General features: G+C 39.3%; 1 protein-coding gene across 5 annotated transcripts in view; it reads left to right on the plus strand.

Moving 5' to 3' along the window:
• The window catches only part of RAD50 (RAD50 double strand break repair protein), a 231,606-nt gene that overhangs the window by 200,518 nt on the left and 12,767 nt on the right, over positions 1-18,321 (plus strand). For all 5 annotated transcript variants that reach the window (XM_047729119.1, XM_047729120.1, XM_047729121.1 and 2 more), the window contains 2 exons: positions 3,351-3,478; positions 5,355-5,579. In XM_047729119.1, the coding sequence (XP_047585075.1) occupies positions 3,351-3,478; positions 5,355-5,579 (353 nt within the window). The remainder of the gene's footprint in view (positions 1-3,350; positions 3,479-5,354; positions 5,580-18,321) is intronic.

Genomic DNA, 18,321 nt, shown 5'->3' on the forward strand with positions numbered 1-18,321 from the left:
CAGCATGAATAAACCTTGAAAACATTATGCTACGTGATGAAAGAATCCAATCACAAATGACCACATATTATGTGATTCTTTTTATATGAAATGTGAACATCCAAAGGGACAAAAAGCAAATTAGTGTTACCAGGGATTAGGGGAAAGAGAGAGAAAGGAAATACATTGACTGGTAATTTGTACTTGGTTTCTTTTGGGGGTAATAAATGTTCTGGAATTAGTGGTCATGGTTGCACAACATGTGCGTATACCAACCTCTGATTTACACACTTCAAAATCGTGAACTTTATGATGTATCAATTACATCTCAATTTTTTTTTAAAGATTTTATTTATTTGACAGATATCACAAGTAGGCAGAGAGGCAGGCGAGAGAAGGAAACAGGCTCCCTGCTGAGCAGAGAGCCCGATGTGGGGCTCAATCCCAGGACCCTGAGATCACAACCTGAGCCAAAGGCAGAGGCTTTAACCCACTGAGCCACCCAGGTACCCGACATCTCAATTTTAAAAAAAAAATCACCTGGGTTATTAAAAACATACATGTCAGGGGCGCCTGGGTGGCTCAGTGGGTTAAAGCCTCTGCCTTTGGCCTGGGTCATGGTCCTGGAGTCCTGGGATCGAGCCCTACGTCGGGCTCTCTGCTCGGCGGGGAGCCTGCTTCCCCCTCTCTCTCTGCCTGCCTCTCTGCCTACTTGTCATCTTTGTCTGTCAAATAAATAAATAAATAATCTTAAAATAAATAAGTAATAAAATAAAAACATACATGTCTAGTGGCGCCTAGGTGGCTCATTGGGTTAAAGCCTCTGCCTTCGGCTCAGGTCATGATCCCAGGGTCCTGGGATTGAGCCCCACATCGGGCTCTGTGCTCAGCAGGGAGCCTGCTTTCTCCTCTCTCTCTCTCTGCCTGCCTCTCTGCCTAGTTGTGATCTCTCTCTGTCAAATAAATAAATAAAATCTTTAAAAAAAAAAAATACATGTCTGTGTCTCCATTATAGGCCAATCTTTGGGGCCCGGGCAGAAGCAACTATGCCTTGTTAAAGTTCTCCAGGGGTTCTGATGTATTGGTCACTGACCTAAAGCACTGCAGAACTTTCAGGCCATTCTCTGTAATTAATGGCATTTTTCCCAGCCAGACTTGGTAGAACTTGAACTGCAGTCAATTCAGTGTGCTGCTCCATTACAGTTACCTAGGATGCAGCTAATTTTTAGGCTTGCTTTAGGTACCCCACTTCGTACATTAACTGTCATCAGGGCTAAATAACTGGGATTTATATTTTGAGCCTAACAGAACTTTATTTACATGCTTATGCTCCATGAAATTCAGTCCACAGACTAAGAAATTTGGAAGTCAAATAATCTGCCTTCCTCATTTTTTAGATGAAAGGAACTGGAGGTGACCTGCCTTGCCTGAGGTCACAAAAGTAGTAACAGAAGTAGAACTTGACCCAGCATTGCCACATTGCTAGTATTACATACAGAGAAACAATTCTGTTGTATTTTAACTGCATCTGGCTTTCTTCTTTCTCTGATACTTTATATTTTGTAGACTGAATTGGAATTCTCACTGCTTAAAGTACAAGGATAGATTTGACCCAAAAAGCATTTCACTATCAATTACTGAGCCTAGGCTGTGTGTTGATTATTTTATATATATGTCCATTCATTTAATCTTCACATCGGCATTATATGACAAGTGGTATTATTACCACCAGGTTACACATGTTAAGTAAACTGAGGCTCAGAATTCAAGCTCATTTGCTCAAAGTCATCAAATCATCAGCTGTAATGCTGAGTTTTGAGCCAAGTGTATCTAACTTAAAAACTTGTGCTGTTTAACTTCTGTGCTGTATACTGTCTTTCAAAATGATCATTGAGAGCAACTATAAGCTGACCTAAAAGAAAAAAGAAAGAAACTCCTAGTTTTCTGTTCCTAATAAGAAGTCCAAGTGTAGTCTCCTAGGGACGAATTTTTGAGAGTCACAGCAACTGCAGTGGTACGTGAGGTTGCCTGGCAACAAAAGGATATTTACAACCATATCATTTTAGTTACTTAACTGCCTATAATAATGCCCTTAATAGATGTGTATGGATTTGTATTACTATTTGCAAGAATACTGAAGGTGACCTTAATGACAGTTTAAAAAAAAAGCCCACCTCAGAATAGTGATTCATAGATTGCAAGGTTAAGCATGTTACAGAAGTCCTTGGCTTCCCTTCTGGCCCACCTCCCAAATCCTTACTCCTTAGTAATTCCTGTGCAATTACTGTTGGCAACAAGATTCTACCAAATATTTGCCCCTCCCTCCCACTTCCCACAACACTGGGTTTATTTCGGTTGGAAGGGTTAATGCAGGAGGGTCCTAGTCTCCCATTTGAGAAGTCTGGACTCTGATCTTGGGATGAGTTTTCTATATTCAGACTTTTATGAGCCAAATCTAGTCCTGCAGGCAGTTTTTTTCCCTGCATTCCAAATAATCAACTTATAAACTGTTTCCTGTTTGGCTCTTGACAACATAGTTCATAATCACCAGGAAGGTTACTGAAATAATTCTGTTGGTGTTGCTGCTGCTGCATGGTGGGTCTCTTTTTAAGGAAAGAACTACTCAGAACTAGGCAACTTCTTGTATTTTCAACTGGGAAAGTGCCATCAGGTATGCAGATAGGTACGATCTTTGTGAAACTTCTGACTGCCTTGTGACTGTCACTTGTCAACCTGAAGGTAAAGATGTTATCTGACATGCCCAACAGTATCTCAGCCTTAGCATATGTTAAGAGATAAACACAACTAGGAAAAAAAAGTGAGGTGAGACTTTGATAGTATATTGCCCTTTTGTGATCTTTTACATCAGTAAGCTTTATTGTGGGGTTCCCATGCAAAATGATCCCAATGGGGTATAGGTATAAAATATTAAAACATGACGGGGCACCTGGGTGGCTCAGTGGGTTAAGCTTCTGCGTTCAGTTCAGGTCATGATCTCAGGGTCCTGGGATTGAGTCCAGCATCAGACTCTCCACTCAGCGGGGAGCCTGCTTCCCACCCCCCTCTCTCTGCCTGCCTCTCTGCCTACTTGTGATCTGTCAAGTAAATAAATAAAATCTTAAAAAATATATATTAAAACATGTAGTTACATTCTTCTATTTCATCATTTAAATATCTGTTTTGTGTATTTGTGGGCTGTCCATATTATTCTAAGTCTCAAGATCCCCTCACTCCGGCTTCTCCCTCTTTTGTTTGAGTTTAACCTGGTTCTAAGTGAAGGCACAATTAGTACTGTCTGTCAGCAATTATGTTATCATGAATCACATGTTGGTAACCTGATTATTTTTGTTAACCAATTTGATATTATTTAGATACAAGAGAGATGGCTACAGGATAACCTTACTTTAAGAAAAAGAAATGAGGAACTAAAAGAAGTTGAAGAAGAAAGAAAACAGCATTTGAAGGAAATGGGTCAAATGCAGGTTTTACAAATGAAGAAGTATGTTTTTAAAAGGAGTCTTTAAATAAAGGTCTTTTTATTGAAATGTGAAGAATACTCAATACATATTTTTTAAAAGAGAATTTTATCATATATGTCCCTTGAGACTTACAGGAAGGTGGACAGGGTTTTTATACCACCATATGTCATGGCTTTACAAATTGAATTACTGAAGAAGTGATACAGAATTTGTAGTCCTACTGCACTGTTTGGCAGGTTTAAATATGCAGAGTCCCAGATTTCTGCTAGCTTACTTCACAAGATAATGGTTTCAAGTGTAAAGAGCACATATGGCCTGTGGACCATGCCTGGGTCACAGCTTATACAGTGTCTAATACTGCCAGTGGACTTATTGCCAAAGTGATTTGTCATTGGAGACCCATTCTAGATGGTTCCAGTTGTAATTGCATGCCAGCCAGAGCTGCTTGTTTTTTGTTTTTTGTTTTTTGTTTTTTTAATGATTAGGCTGTTACTTCTTTCATCTTGTATTGATACTTCTTTAGTTGCTACCTTTCTGCTACAGCAAAAATGATGTTGTTTTTGCCTTGTGTGCCTTAGAGTTGCCTTAGGAATTATCTAAGGAACTGGTTGATGCTAAGGCACTAGAGCCAAACAGATTTCTTAACTACCTTAGCTAAATACAGGCCATTTATTCAGCCCTCCCTTACGATTTTCGTTTGTTTTCTTGACTTTAAATCTGAATCAAAGAATGCGTAAGTTTTTCTAAATGGTATTTTAATGAAATTTTAATTTACTTGATAAAACCTACAAATGGTTTACCCTTATGTTATTGTAAGTACTCTTTGTTTAGCTGTTTAAAATCTCTTTTATACATTAAAGAAATCAGACTTTATAACTGATTTTATAACAGACTTTATAACTGAAGATATAATCTTCATCTTCATTCTCATTTCTAAAGCATTAGAACATTTTGAAATTCAGAAAAAAAATCCACAGGAAGTTATGATAAAAGCTAGACAAATATCCTAGCTCCTAAGCCTCAGCTCTTTAACATTGAAATGTTAGAGCTCTCAGTGGGAAGAGTGAAGCTTTTAGAAGATAGTTAGAGTTGAAACAACTTATTCTTTGCTACTGAAGACTAAAACCAGATATTTTTAAAATTTCTTCATGTTTGGCACATAACTGATTTTTTTTTAATATTCTTTCAGACTACTAAGTACAACTGCTCTTTTTCAAATCTGTCTTCAACTAGAATGTAACAGAAGTGTCAACAAAACAGATAATATGGCCAGTTCTATAAGGATGTCCATAAACTGGGGAGCAGTACTTAGTAAGAAGTTCCTTAATAAGTAATCGTTAAAGGAATAAGATTTTTAATGCACACAAATCTGTATTATCTTCCTAGTTACCAGAAAAGTTTGGGTATTTTACTTTTTTTTAGGCTTGCACTTGTGCAAGTGAAATTTTGTTCTCATAGAGTACAAACCTTTACTGAGTATTACCACAGAAACTAATAGTTTGAGATGAAATTGTATTTCGTCTTTGATGTAGTGTGAACAGGATGATGACATCTATTACTCAGTGACGTCTCAGCGTTGGTAATTGTGCATTCTCCGTTCACAATCAGAATTTTGTGAATTTGTAATTTAATCACCTAGAGTACTTTTTTTAGGTTAGTGTCTAAAAGTGAGGACCTTGCTCAGTGTTCATGTGTTATGAGAGTTCCTTGTTCAGGACACAGAACTCAGCTGTTCAGAAACACAGACGCTTCAGAGATTTAAGAAATTTTTCTTTAGTACAAAAGTCTTAAATAAAAAGCAAGGAGAGACTTACACATCTAGAGAGATCGGGCTTTTCCACATCAGGCTGCTAAAAGCTAAAAATGGTCCTTAATTGTCATGTTTACCTTTTATAGTGAACATCAGAAGTTGGAAGAAAAAATAGACAATATAAAAAGAAATCACAGTTTGGCAGTAGGGCGACAAAAAGGTTATGAGGAAGAAATTATTCATTTTAAGAGAGAACTTCGAGAACCTCAATTTCGGGATGCAGAGGAAAAGTACAGGGAAATGCTGATTGTTATGAGAACAACAGAGCTCGTGAACAAGGATCTGGACATTTATTATAAGACCCTTGATCAGTAAGTACTGGACTGGGGATTTGGTTCCCACTGTAATCAGTATCAACTAGCATATTTTAGTAATATTTTCCTCTTTTTTTTTTTTTTGACTCTTTAAATATAGTTAATAGGGGCACCTGGGTGGCTCAGTGGGTTAAAGCCTCTGCCTTCGGCTCAGGTCATGATCCCAGGGTCCTGGGATGGAGCCCCACATCGGGCTCTCTGCTCAGCGGGGAGCCTGCTTCCCTTCCTCTCTCTCTGCCTGCCTCTCTGCCTACTTGTGATCTCTGTCTGTCAAATAAATAAATAAAATCTTTAAAAAAAAATTAAAAAAATATATAGTTAATACATATTAAAGAATGGGAAAACACACATGTATGCTTACTTAAATTATGAAGTTAAGTTTTACAGCATCTTAATCTTAAGGAGTACTCTTTTTTTTTTAAGATTTTTTTTTATTTTATTTTATTTTTTTTTTTATTTATTTGACAGATCACAAGTAGGCAGAGAGGCAGGCAGAGAGAGACAGGAGGAGGAGGCAGGCTCCCTGTTGAGCAGAGAGCCTGATGCGGGACTCGATCCGAGGACCCTGAGATCATGACCTGAGCCGAAGGCAAAGGCTTTAACCACTCAGCCACCCAGACACCCTTAAGGAGTACTCTTGATACCACCCTGCATAGAGCTATTCCAAGAACTCTTCCGTTGTCACTAGGATCTACTTAGATGCTCTTCCTCCTTATCTCTGCTGTCATCCCCTACTCCCTATAATCACTGACACAGATTTTTGCTTTCTATGCTTTGGGGGGAAAAAATCATATGTAGGGTTTTGTTTTGTTTTTTTGAGCTCTTAAAAACAGTATTCTGTGTACTCTCCTAGGAATTGCCTTTCTTGTTTTGTTTTTATATACTCATGTTGCTTAGAGCTTTAGTTCATTAATTTTCACTGATGTACAGAATTCTGTCATGGGAATATACCATACTGCATGGTATATGGTCTTTACTAATACAATCTTTGCTGCTAGGAATATTCTTGTGAGGTCTTCTGGAGCAAAGGTGTAAGAGATTCTCTAGGTTGTATGTATAAGTAAAACCTTTTGCACTCAATTTTACAAAGTAATATTAAATTGTCTTCCAAGGTAGTCTTACTAATCTGCACTGCTAGCAGAATGTAAAGATTTTTTCTCATGTATCCTCTGACACTGATTTTGTCAGTTTCTCTCTCTCTCTCTCTCTTTTTTTTTAATTATCATGTAATGTATTATTTGCCCCAGGGGTACGGGTCTGTGAATCATCAGTCTTACACAATTCACAGCATTTACCATAGTACATACCCTCCCCAATGTCCATAACCCAGCCACCCTATCCCTACCCCCTTACCCCCCAGCAACCCTCGGTTTGTTTCCTGAGATTAAGAGTTTCTTATGGTTTGTCTCCCTCCCAATCCCATCTTTTCATTTTTTTTCCCCTCCCTATCCCACTACCCCCAGCCCTGCCTTTCAGATTCCTCATATTCTTAATTTTTGTGAATCTGGTGGGTGTACAGTAGTAAACCATTGTTGTCTTCATCGGTAGTCCCCTGATTTCCAATGATGCTATAAACATCTTTTCATATTTAATCTTGTTTTTCTTCCTTGAAGCATTGGTGTCTTTCATCCATTTTTAATGTCTTATTGGTGGTGGTACTGCTCTGCCTGTGTTCTTTATCTCTTCTGCATCCTAATTCTTTTTTAGTTACATGTATTATAAGTATCTTCTCAAGCATTTTATGTTTCTTTCCACTTTGTTAGTCTTTTATTGAGCAGATGTGATTTTAAGGTAGTTGAATTTACAAATCTTATCTAATTAGCTTTCGTGTCTTAAGAAATCCTTTTCTACTGCCGTTTTTTTGTTTTTTTGGTTTTTTTTTTTAAGATTTTATTTACTTGACAGAGAGAGACACAGTGAGAGGGAACACAAGCAAGGGGAGTAGGAGAGGGAGATGCAGGCTTCCCGCGGAGCTGGGAGTCCTATGCAGGGCTCAATCCCAGGACTCGGGGATCATGACCTGAGCTGAAGGCAGATGCTTAACCGACTGAGCCACCCAGGCGCCCCTCTTCTGCTGTTTTTTCTTCTAAAAGTTTTAGCTTTGCTTTTTACATTTAAGTACATACAAGTATTTAATCCAAAATCCTAAATTGAATTCTACATACATTGTGAGGTGGGAATCCAGTTTCATTTTTCCCTGGATAACCAGCCATCCTGGCTCTCGTTCTTGAGTAGCTAATCCTTTTCTTAATAATCTGCAGTGTTATTTCTGTTATATATCAGAATTCCCTTTGTGTACAAGTTGGTTCTAGATTTTCTGTTCTATGTCACTAGTCACTTTGTCTAACTGCCATTTCTGAGACTGTTCTTAATTATTACAATCTTACGATATATTGAACAAAGCAGAATTTTGTTTTTTATTCGGTCTGATCATCTTTGATTTTTAAAACTGCCCTTTTAGGGTACCTGGGTGGCTCAGTGGGTTAAAGCCTCTGCCTTCGGCTCAGGTCATGATCCCAGAGTCCTGGGATCGAGCCCCACATCAGGCTCTCGACTCGATGGGGAGCCTGCTTCCCCCTCTCTCTGTCTCTGCCTGCCTCTCTGCCTACTTGTGATCTCTGTATGTCAAATAAATAAACAAAATCTTAAAAAAAAAAAAAGCTGCCCTTTTAATTCATTTTAATTGATAATAGAGTGGTATTTAGTTCTGTTTCCTTTTTCTCAACTTACCTGTCTTCTCTGGGGTTGATTTATTGTTGTTTATTCCTCTTCCCCTTCTTTGGGTTATAAATGATGTAGTCTCCTTTAGTTATTTGGTTATTTACCTTTTTTTGCTGTTTTTGTTAAGAGAGAGAGTAAGGGAGGGGTGGGGAGAGGGAGGGGGAGGGAATCTCAAGCAGGCTTGCCAGGCGTAGAGCCAGACATGGGGCTCAGTCTCACAACCCTGAGACCATGGCCTGAACTAAAATCAAGAGGTGGCCACTTAACCAACTGAGCCATTCAGATTACCACCCCCCTCACTCCCCACCCCCGCTTTAAATTTTTAATTCGTGTATTTGACTTAAAATCAAATGTGTTGATTCTTAAAGAGGTCCTAGAGCAACGTTATCAGCATCACCTTGTAACTTGTTTGAAATGCAAATTCTTAGCCTACCTTCAGACTGTTGGATCAGAAATGTTGAGGGACAAGGCCCAGCAGGCAGTGTTCTAACAAAACTTCTTGGTGGGGGCGCTCTGGTGGCTCAGTGGTTTAAGGCCTCTGCCTTCGGCTCCGGTCATGGTCTCAGGGTCCTGGGATGGAGCCCCGCATCGGGCTCTCTGCTTGGCGGGGAGCCTGCTTCCTCCTCTCTCTCTCTGCTTGCCTCTCCGCCTACTTGTGATCTCTGTCAAATAAATAAATAAATAATCTTTTAAAATTAAAAAAAAAACTTCTTGGTGATTCTGATGAATGTCAGTTTTAAAATCATGGTTCTACTGTGAATTGTTTGGTCTTCTTCCTGAATACAAATAATCTTGTCTGCTGTGTTTCTGTTGTCTAGTACTTTAGTTTCTCAGTGTTTTTATACCATCTCAAATTAGTCATAATTACTACACTGGTTTCATCCTTGGTGCTATTTGGATAAACCCTCCTGTTTACCAGTTTTTTAAAAAATCGTACTCTTTGTTTCCTTAGGTTTTGTTTCCCTTCCCCGCTCCCCTTACAGCCTTACTAATTTTTTTAGTGTAGAATTATTAGTAGTGAAGTCTCTTTCAGTCATAGAAAAGTCTTTGCTCTCAATCTTGTAGTTTAGCTAGGCACAAGAGTTCTAGATCGAGAGGGTTTTTTTTTCCTTTTAGCACTTTGAAAATAGTCCATTTTCTCCTGACTCCTGTTGCTGCTGAAAAATCATTCTAATTATTCCTTTAGAGTAATATGCCTTTGTTTTCTGGTTCTCCTAAGATTTTTCTTTATCTTCATCATCCTGCATTTTTTGTGGGTGCGTCTAGAGATAGGTCTGTTTTCCAGTTCTTTTGTTCAGGTACTGTTCATTGATCTGAGGATTGATAGCTTTCATCACTATTAGGAAATTCTCTTATATTATCTTTTCAGATATTGTCCTTTCCTTAATTCTCTTTATTCTCCTCCCTTCATTTCTCATCAGACATAAATAAGCCTTTTCATTCCTTCCTCCATAGGCATGCACATACTGGTAATAAACTAGTTGGCTTCCTCATAAATATTTTCCAGGTCTTTAGCTGCTGTTCATCCTGCCTATTAACAGTTGCCTTTTTTTGTTGTTTTTTAACTTCTCATTTCTGTAAGTTCTATTTTTTCTTTTTTCATAAATTGTTTTTTCCTATTTTGTCCTTAGGATTTCAATTTCTTTTATGTCTGTATTCAAATATTCATATTTTATGCTCTTACGTTACCATTTTTTTATTTCACAGGAGTCTATTTCTTGCTATTGTTTGTGCTAATTCTAATCCCTATTGAATTATTTTTTGTTTTATGTAACGCTTAATTGTAACTTTATCTTTCCTGGTGCTTTTTTTGCTTTTCTGTGAGACTCTTGTAACCTTTTTGTGTGAATGTCCTTCCACATAACAGTTTTGATACTGATCTGCTAGGAGCTCCAGGGATACACTGCTCTGGGTCCAGTTTTTATGTTAATTTTTCAGTTCAGTCTGACGTATACCAGTAATAAAACACTGAACCTTAAACCCATCCATGTAAGTCATTTGCCCAGGAGTTGGAATATTCAACTTACTACTTTTCCATTTTTTTCACTGAAGGTTGATGATACAGCTCTTAAAGAGTCTCAGCCTTTGTGTTGGGAGTCAGTTCTAACTCTGTGCCTCACTTGGTTCCTGTGCCTCATGTTCTGTCCTGGTTGATAGTACCCAATTTTAAGTTTATGAAAATAATAACCAAATTCAGCTGCAGTATCAGATCACACACTGACCGTGCTGGTTTTCAGTCTTTTATTTCCATCACATAGGGATTTTCCTTTATTTCTTACGAATGCAACTGTGAATGTAAAATACTTTTTGTTAAAAATCTTTATCATGTTCCTAGGCGTTTGTGGCAGGAGATTTACCAGTTACCTGAGGTTTTGTTTGTTTTTGTTTTCTGAAAAGGAAAATGTCCTCCTCATAGACAGGTTCTCTTTTAAGTTGTTTTCTGGTCAGGAAGTACGTACTCAACCGACCAGCCTTAAGCAATGGCATTCAGATCACAGGGCTCAGGAAGGCAGGAAGACCCTGCTTTCACTATGAGGATTATTTTAGTTAATGATGAAAATACAGGTGGCCCCAGAATCACCTAGTCATAACTTTGGAATATACAAGTTTGGGAAAGCTCATATTTTAAGACAAGTTGGATTCATTTACTCTGAAAACTGAATGAGCCCATTATGTTAGTCATTTTTTAAAATTAATACTGCTAAGATTTTGGATTAAGTTAGAGTTCCAGAATGACTGTTAGGGGGTTATTCCATGGATACATCTTCTATCCTGTTTCTTAGTGAGTGAATAAGTTAACATTATGCAGCTTCCTGGCTCATAGAAATCTATGCATGCACCAAGTAAGAAACTCTTATTTTTTAACCTTTGTGAATGTTGAAACCCACAAAGTTTTAGACCCAACAGTTTAAAGTGTTGAAATTTAAGGTTTTGAAACAACATTAGCAAGACATTATTTAAAAATCCTTACCCAGTAGACTCTATGTACAGATATTGTCTTTCTTTCCTCCCCTTTTTGCCTTTCATAATTCTTTTTAGTCCTTCCAGCTATCTCATAGATGCCTTTAGGAGGCTTTATTTTTTTAGTTCTTCAGCAATAGATGTTGTGTACCCAATAAACTTAGCAAACTTTTTTAAGCACTAAGGAATAGGAGACCCACTTCTAGTAAGGCAAGTTTATCTTTTTTTTTTTTTTTAAAGATTTTATTTATTTATTTGACAGAAATCACAAGTAGGCAGAGAGGCAGGCAGAGAGAGAGGAGGAAGCAGGCTCCCTGCTGAGCAGAAAGCCCGATGTGGGGCTTGAACCCAGGACCTGGGATCATGACCTGAGCCGAAGGCAGCGGCTTAACCCACTGAGCCACCCAGGCGCCCCAAGGCAAGTTTATCTTAAGAGACAAGAATCAAAAGGGATTCTGTCATTAAAAACTTACTGTATAGAGAAGAATAACTTACCTTGGTTGTTATGAAAAATGAATTCTTACAAAGTGGGAAATGTTTTTGTAAAAGTTGGTAAGTTCTACTTTTTGAAGCCTCAAAAATCCATAATGCGCGGTTAAAAGTATTTTCTCTGGAGAGTATTTCAATTCAAATATCATTGTTGACAGCTAGCAAATTGTTTAAATGCCCTGGGATTCAGTTCCTTTTCTATAAAATGGAAATCTTTTTTTTTTTTTTAATATTTTATTTATTTGTTTGACAGAGACACAGCAAGAGAGGGAACAGAAGCAGGGAAGGTGGGAGAGGGAGAAGCAGGCTTCCTGCTGAGCAGGGAGCCCAATGTGGGGCTCAGTCCCAGAACCCTGGGATAATGACCTGAGCCAAAGGCAGACGCCTAACAACTGAGCCACCCAGGTGCCCTGGAAAGCTTTCTTTTTCTTTCTTTTTTTTTTTTTTTTTTTTTTTTTTTTTAAGTCAATTATAGTCACCATTGAGCCAAAGTTGTAAGGGAAACTCAGAGGCCATTTAGTCCAGCTTTCTTTGTCATGTTCCATTCTTTAATATAAATTCTTAAACTCTCTATTCCTTACTAGTACTAAGGAACTTTACTAATGAGAAAATGCAAGTTTGTTTTTATTTAAACATTCTTTGAGGGACGCCTGGGTGGCTCAGTTGGGTAAGCGGCTGCCTTCGGCTCAGGTTATGATCCCGGGGTCCTGGGATCGAGTCCCGCATTGGGCTCCTTGTTCATCTGGGAGCCTGCTTCTCCCTCTGCCTCTGCCTGCCACTCTGTCTGCTTGTGTTCACTCTCTCTGACAAATAAGTAAATTTAAAAATAAAATAAAAAATAAACATTCTTTGAGACTATTTTAAAGGGTGGGAGCTGTACAGAGAGGATGTTAATATTGATTGAATACTTATTGTTTGTTACCCATAATCTAATTGAATTCTTGCATCTACCTTGTAAAGGTCAAGTATTTATCAAAAAGGTTAAGAAGGCTGTCTAGGATTATCCAGGGAAAATTAACTTTGGTGATGGGAGTAATTGAGGGGCTACTTTATTAAGCTTTTTTCTAAGTCAGGATCTTCTCTGAGAATGTGTCATTTATACTGAGACCTGATTGTTGAGAGGGAGCAACATACTCACAGAAAGCAGAGATGCAAGCCTTCCAGGTGGATAGACCAGCAATGCATAGGCCCCAAGACCAATTCGAACAGAAGGGTTTCAAGGACTAAGAAGGGTAGCATAGCTAGAATATAGTGAGCAAGGGAATGAGGTCAGAAACAGGTGGTTCCAGAGTATGTGGGTGCCCTTGTGGCCTTGGTAAACAATTTGATACTATTCTGTGTTTGATAGAAAGTCCCAAGTGTTTGAAGCAAGGAAGTGATATAATCTGATTCATAGTTTGAAGAAACTGCACTGGTTCCTGTTTGGAGAATGGATTGTAGAGGGGCAAAGGTAGAAACAAGGAGATAGGAAGCTGTTTTCAAAATCCAAGAAATGGTGATTGACTGGACTAGGGAGGTAGCAGTGGAAATGGAGAGAAGTGGATGGACTCAGGATTTGTTTTGCATATGGAGTTGACTGGCCTTCTTTCTGAATTGAATATAGGTGAGGAAGAGGAAAGAACAAAATCAGAGATTGTTCCTACATACTTTTACTTGAGCAACAGGATGTTGGGGGAGCAAATCGCCATTCCCTGAAATGGCAGGATTTGGGAGGGGGAAATCTAGAGTTTTGTTTTAGACAGTTTAAATGTAAGGCACCTCTAGGCATTTCAAGCAGTTAGGTGTGTAATCTAGAATTGAGAAGATAAATTTGGGGATCATCAGCATATATATAGTATTTAAAGCCGCAGAGAGAGGTTGTGTGACACAACTGTAGATAGCTGATGAAGTAGGAAAAACATGTAAATGTTATGGTATCTTGAAAACTGAATGAAACAAGTTATTTCAAGAATCTAGTGTTATTGAGAGGTCAGATGAGATGAGGACTCTGAAGTGACCCTTGAATTTGCCAGATGGAGGCATTAATGATTTTAATGAGCAATCTCAATGGCATGGTTTAAACTGAAGCTTTGGAGTTGGATGAGGAGAGAATGGGGCTAAGAAGTGGAGACAGTGAGTAGAGATAATTCTTAAGTTCTATGAAGGGGAGTGAAAAGTGGGGTGATAGGCAGAGGGGACTGTGGGGCCAAGGTAGGTAGGTTGGTCTTTTAAAAAATTTTACTTGCATGTATTCTGCTACAAGGTAACTCCTCCTCATAGTACATTGATCTGCAGACTTGGGGTTTCATATGTGTTAACTGAATAGAAAACTACATCTAGGACCCCTCCAGCTATCCCTGCATACCCCAAGACGCCTTGACAGCAGGAAGAAGAGAAATTCCCTCTATTAGGCACATGTTCATTCAAAAAGCCCTGTTAGTGTTTTCTTGTCGGGCTCTGGGAAGACAGGAATATCATACCCTGTCCCTACTATAAACTGCTAATGGTTCAGTAGGGGAGCCCATGGTAGGTATTCCATAGTCTGTATTTGACCTTGGTCTTGAATAAGAAACAAAGGGCACTTCAGTAGAGAAAAAATACCTCAGTGTCAGAGCCATCATACTGAGCAGAGTGAGGGGGTGTGAGGGGGCTTGATGGGGCCAGTCAGGAGGAGTTTGTGGGGGCGGGGAGGTGCAGAGGTGCTTTCCAGCAATTTAAGCTTGCCTAAGGAACAAAGCCAGGCTGTTTACTGAGTTCTGTTATCTAGTAATCAGATGGATTCTTCTAAATGAGAAAAAAAGAAGTGGTACAGATTTCCCCAAAATTGAGTCTTTGTGGGCTTGTGCTAGCAAATGGTGGCCTTCTTAAGGTTGATATTGTGAGCCTTAAATTTGCCTTCTCACCTAGAAGAAAGGTCCAAAATTTCCCTCATTGTTTCACCTCTTAGAATGAAGCATGCAATCAGTGTAATTGTTGCATTCAGCTATCTATTTAGGGTAACACAGGAAACTAGCAGTGCATTTTCAAGAAAAGCCGATACCATCTGTTATTAGTAATCATCAAAAACATCACTGATTATAAGCTTGCCAGTGGTCAGAGACACTCATACTAGATGAGAAGGGAAGAAAACTATACCATTTAGAATATGGTAAACCCCTTGCTCCTCTAAAAAGAAGGCTTCAATTAAATGATTTTTTTTAAGATTTTATTTATTTGGGAGAAGGAGGGGCTTGAGCAGGGGAAGAGAAAGGGAGAAGCAGATTCCCTGCTGAGCAGGGAGCCCAGTGCAGGGCTCCACCCCAGGATCGTGATCTGAGCCAAAGGCAGATGCTTAACCAACTGAGCCACCCAGTGTCCCGTGATTTTTGGAATGTATCACTCAAGAGTACAGTGTTCTATCCTATGCCCCAAGTTTTCCCCTGTCCTTTCCCCCCAAGAACAGAATGTTGCATGTTAAGTCACACTTCTTCTAAAACTCAGTGAAAACACATAACACAGTTTTGCAGCCAAGGCAGCCAGCTCTGTGAATCTGTCCAGAGTCTGGGTCCTTGTACTGGAGGAGAGCTTAGGGATGAGGGATTGATCCAGGGCTCATCTCCCAGCCACCATTCTTGCCCTCACCATGAATACAGTACAGTTCCACATCAGCAGCCTCACTAGCATCAAGCAAAACCAAAAGATAGCTGGTTTCTCATTTCTCACTCACTGCAGTGTTCTTTAACCAAATGTCTTTGAACAGTAGTTTAACCACTGCCTGAATTTTAAAAGCTGATATTTAAGAGTGTGGCCAATAGTTTTAAGCATTTTGGGAAATGAGTTTAATAGTCTTTAAGGGTTGCATCTAGAAAAAGCGATCATTTTTCTATTAAATGTATGACTTCAGTTTGGTAAATGATGGATTTTGAGTTTTGCTAAGTAGTGAAAGTCCCTGTTAGTTTGGAGCGTGATACTCAGTAGAACGTGACACTCATCATTCCCTTGTAGAAGAGTGCTTCCGTTGACCTAAATATAGGGAGACAGAAAGTTGTCATAGCAGTAAGTACTAGAGCAGTAGGGAAGAGTATCCACTGTGATCACAAATAGCTGTGGTCCTAGCCAGTTTTTTGTTTTGCTTTTTTTTTTTTTTAAGCAATTTATATATCTGAAAATTTCCATGAGAATGCACACTTTTAAATACAAGGATGAGGGGGGCGCCTGAGTGGCTCAGTGGGTTAAGCCGCTGCCTTCAGCTCAGGTCATGATCTCAGGGTCCTGGGATCGAGCCCCGCATCGGGCTCTCTGCTCAGCAGGGAGCCTGCTTCCTCCTCTCTCTCTGCCTGCCTCTCTGCCTGCTTGTGATCTCTCTCTCTGTCAAATAAATAAATAAATAAAATCTTTAAAAAAAAAAAATACAAGGATGAGGGACGCCTGGGTGGCTCAGTTGGTTGGACGACTGCCTTCGGCTCAGGTCATGATCCTGGAGTCCCGGGATCGAGTCCCGCATCGGGCTCCCGGCTCCACGGGGAGTCTGCTTCTCTCTGTGACCTTCTCCTCACTCATGCTCTCTCTCAAATAAATAAATTTAAAAAAAAAATCTTTAAATACAAGGATGAGGCGAATGTTGGGAAATGTCTTTTGCGAGTATAATCTTTCTTAATGCTTTTTTTTCCAACTTGGTAAGTTTTCACTAACTTAGTAGTTTTTACCATAATTATGAACTAATTTTTTTTATTAATAAGACTCAATGTATTTGACCCTTTGACTTAATGTTTTATTTAGTGAAATAGCTGAGAATAGGAGGGAAAACCCACTTACACTTGCTATTTTATGTGCTCCTTGGATTTTGAGCATCACTTCAAATTTTGCAGAGTGGTGGTTTTCTATCTCAGTATTTGAGTCCTGTTTATGGTTTAAATAACGAAGGCAGGGAAGGCATTTTCCTGACAGCAAGGTTTTGGTCTATTTAGGTGATATTTTTCCAACCCCTTAGGTACCTGCTCTGAAATGACTACCTTTCAGGTGTTCAGTTCTCTGCTAATGGCTGAGTCCCAGAATCATTTAAAAACAGGACTCAGGGCGCCTGGGTGGCTCAGTGGGTTAAGCCGCTGCCTTCGGCTCAGGTCATGATCTCAGGGTCCTGGGATCGAGTCCCACATCGGGCTCTCTGCTCAGCAGGGAGCCTGCTTCCCTCTCTCTCTCTCTGCCTGCCTCTCTGTCTATTTGTGATCTCTCTCTGTCAAATAAATAAAATCTTAAAAAAAAATAAAATAAAATAAAAATAAAAACAGGACTCAGAGAAGCAGCAAAAACCCTGAACTACTGTCCTGGGGAGGCCTGACAAGCTTCATTTGTGACATCAAGGTGGAACCCATGTATACTTAGGAAGACAGTAACTCAGAGGCTTGCAGAAGCTTTTTATTAAAGGTCCAAGAGTAGGGGGCAAGTATAGGAGTCAGTTGGACAACTTAGAACAAAATGGAAAATTATCTCCTTGTTGGGGCAGAAGCCATGGTGCAAAGAGTTGCTGAAGGACAGTACAGTCAGCCTGGCGTGTAAAGGATGAGAGACATGGATGGAAACAGCCCATGTGCTCTGCTTGCATAGATCTCTTTCTCTCTCTCTTTTTAATACACTATTTTATTTATCTTTTTTAAAGATTTTATTTATTTATTTATTTATTTATTTATTTATTTATTTTATTTATTTATTTGACAGAGATCACAAGTAGGCAGAGAGGCTGGCAGAGAGAGAGGGGAGGAAGCAGGCTCCCCGCAGAGAAGAGAGCCCGATGCAGGGCTCGATTCCAGGACCCTGGGACCATGACCCAAGCTGAAGGCAGAGGCTTTAACCCACGGAGCCACCCAGGCGCCCCTATTATTGAAATTTTTAAGGAACTCTTTCTACATGCAAAAGAGTATTTAAATATAAGACTAAATTTTATAAACCACTGCTGTCTTAGATCTTGGACATTTTCACTTTCTTCTGGGAGTCACTTTTCACAAGAGTGAGAATAAACATAACTGAGTGACATACACACTTCAGGCACATGGTGGGGCTGATGCAACTACTCAGATGACCACTGAGCCGCAACAGTTTCCAGTCCGTAAGATCATCATCTGTATTTCGTCTTTGAGCAGAAGGATAGTTACTACACGTCATGGATTTTCAAGGTCATTCTTAAATATTCATTATCTATAAAGTCCAAGGGCTTCAAGGTGTGTTGTGAAGTTAATTTTTGGACCTCTGTCAGCTCACCCAGGGTTCCGCACAAAAGGTCCCTTCCCACCCAGTATAATTGTACCAGGTTTATTTTCCTAAAGGTGGTAGTCCCTATTCACTTCTGATACTAAGAAACACTCTCCACATCTGGTCTTTCTCATTTTGTTCCCTTAAGACACCTCATATTTTCCTGTGATCCTTCTCCCCCTGTGGAATGTTACCTTGATGAAGCCCTTTCCAAATGATGTCATTTTTCCTTCCTTCATGATATTTGTACTACTTGTACCACTTAGCCTTGTATTTCATTTATGCTTTCCTGTTTTCCATTTCTGTGTAAATTATAGAACACTGTTCATATTAGACTTGGGTTCATTTCCATGAGAATGGCTAG

This window comes from Lutra lutra, chromosome 5, assembly GCF_902655055.1.
Source record: "Lutra lutra chromosome 5, mLutLut1.2, whole genome shotgun sequence".
Taxonomy (NCBI): Eukaryota; Metazoa; Chordata; class Mammalia; order Carnivora; family Mustelidae; genus Lutra; species Lutra lutra.